At 58.8% G+C, this 2,024-nt stretch overlaps 1 protein-coding gene across 1 annotated transcript in view; it reads right to left on the bottom strand.

Annotated features, from left to right (window-relative positions):
- Eif4ebp1 (eukaryotic translation initiation factor 4E binding protein 1) overlaps positions 1-1,999 on the bottom strand; it is a 38,254-nt gene extending 36,255 nt beyond the window's left edge. The window contains exon 1 of the mRNA XM_013024551.1: positions 1,807-1,999. Within this exon, the coding sequence (XP_012880005.1) occupies positions 1,807-1,951 (145 nt within the window). The 5' untranslated portion in view covers positions 1,952-1,999. The remainder of the gene's footprint in view (positions 1-1,806) is intronic.
- Positions 2,000-2,024: the final 25 nt, after the last annotated feature.

The raw sequence follows: 2,024 nt of genomic DNA, 5'->3' as shown, positions 1-2,024 counted from the left end.
GAGGGACAGTGCCCAGGCCCAGAGTTCAAGCACCATGACCGAAAAAAAAAAAAAAAAAGAAAGTAGCTCAATGACACACTAGTGTACAATTAGTATATGTGCTAATAATAACAAACGCCTAAACATACTGAAAACTGGCCAGTGTGAGACCCCCTTCTCAGTAAGTCAGGCTTCTCTGCCCGCATAAGGATAGGTGAGATGCCATATGGTGAAAAGATTCCAGGACTGGGTGGAGCCAAATGAAGCCCACTGATATCTACCAGTTATATATTAATTGTGTGCTCAACCAAGCTCCTTGGCACTGCTAGCTCTCCTCCCAGTTCCCTCAAAACCAAATGTTACACTCTGGGTATAAGCCTAGTTCCCTCCTAAAAGCCTTCCAAGGGAAGAGGTTCTTATTAGGGTCTGCCAACCACTCATTTCCAGGCCAAAGTGCAAAAGTGGATCAGAATTCTCTACAAAACGATACCTGTCTATTGCCACATCCGACCAACCCCTCTATCCCATCCAGTAACCAAGGAGACAAAATAGGGGTACCAAAGCCTTCAGACCAGCTTCGGAACGCACCTCAGAGATTGACAGTTTCACTAAGAACTCCAATAATGACAGGAAATGTTCTGCGAAAGCCATCTGGGATGAGACACAGGGAGAGGCACAACTCCAAAAGGCGAAGATGGGGAAAATACTTCAAGTCGTGGGTGTGCAGAGTGCTGGGACCATGCCCTTGGATCATTTCTAATAAAAAGTGCCCAATTCCCCCTGATCTACCTTGTTCAATCTGGGAAAACAATGCACAAGAGACATGTGGTCAAGCTTTGGGGCCTCGGCACAGTGCTCTGTACATTGAGAAGACAGGCCAGGACAACAGAGATCTCAGGACCTGGGATCTGGCTGCGCTGGCAGGTGGTGGGACTCCTGCCTGAGAAAATAAAGCATGTGGCCTGGCCTCGGGGCGGGAGCCTGCGCCTGGGCCCTCATCCCTCGCCACCCAACAGAGCGCAGACGTGGGAAGCCGCTAAGGGGAGGATACCGGGGAGGGGAGAAGGGAGAAGAGGGTGGGGCAAGACGGGGATGGGAGGGGGATCGGGGAGCCAGGGAGATTTCATCACGCAAACGGGCGGGTAGTTTCATCAGCGCCTGAGCGCTGGGAAGGAATGCCTGGCTCCAGGAGGCAGCCCCGATCAGCTTCCTCTTCCTCCTCCACTCCCAGGGCGGGCACTCGGAGTGCTCCCCCAGCCCCCCCCCCGGCGGAGAACGTGTTTTTCTGCACGCCCCACTCCGGGAAATGGGGACCACACCACGGGTGCCCGGGGCGCACCGCTGGGGCAGGGAGAACCCTCGGTCTCGAACACCTGGCTTAGGCGAACTTGTTGAAAGCAAAACTAGAGGTGCTTCTCTTGCTCCGCAAGAGACATTTTTTTTTTTTATTATTCCAACCGAGAGTGCCCGCTGGTGCAGGCCACGCCTTCGCTTGATGGCTGGGGCACCCGGATCCCCCTCCCCCCTCCCCCCTTCAGAGCTGCCCTGAGCGCAGGCCAGGGCCGGCAGCCTGGGCACGCGGCGGTCCTGGGAGGGCGCACGTCCGTGTGCGTGGAGAGGCTGCTTCTCCCAGAACGAGGAACATTAATGGGACAGTTTTGCAGCCCGGCCCCGAACGACGCTCCCGGACACCCAGAAGGCAGGCAAAGGGGACGGCCACCTCCGCGCTCTCGCTGCCTGTGACACCCACAAGCCGGAGTTCCGTCCAGCCCTCCGCGCGCCTCCCGATCGCCCCCCGCCCTGGCCGCCCCCGGAGCCCGCTCCTACCTCCTGGGGTGGTGCTGAAGAGTGTGCCACCGGGGGTGGTGCTGTAGTCCCCGGGCGGCAGCTGCACGCCGTCGCCGAGGACCACCCGGCGGGTGGCGGGGATGGCCCGGCTCGGGGTCTGGCTGCAGCTGCTACCCCCGGACATGTCTCCTGCGCGAGGCCCGGCGATCCGCCTGCGGCCCGCCCGCGCCTCCTCCGAACGGGGTCCCGCAGCGGCC

Source organism: Dipodomys ordii, unplaced genomic scaffold, assembly GCF_000151885.1.
Source record: "Dipodomys ordii isolate 6190 unplaced genomic scaffold, Dord_2.0 Scaffold4, whole genome shotgun sequence".
In the NCBI taxonomy this organism is placed as follows: Eukaryota; Metazoa; Chordata; class Mammalia; order Rodentia; family Heteromyidae; genus Dipodomys; species Dipodomys ordii.
This window is presented reverse-complemented; position numbering and strand designations above follow the sequence as displayed.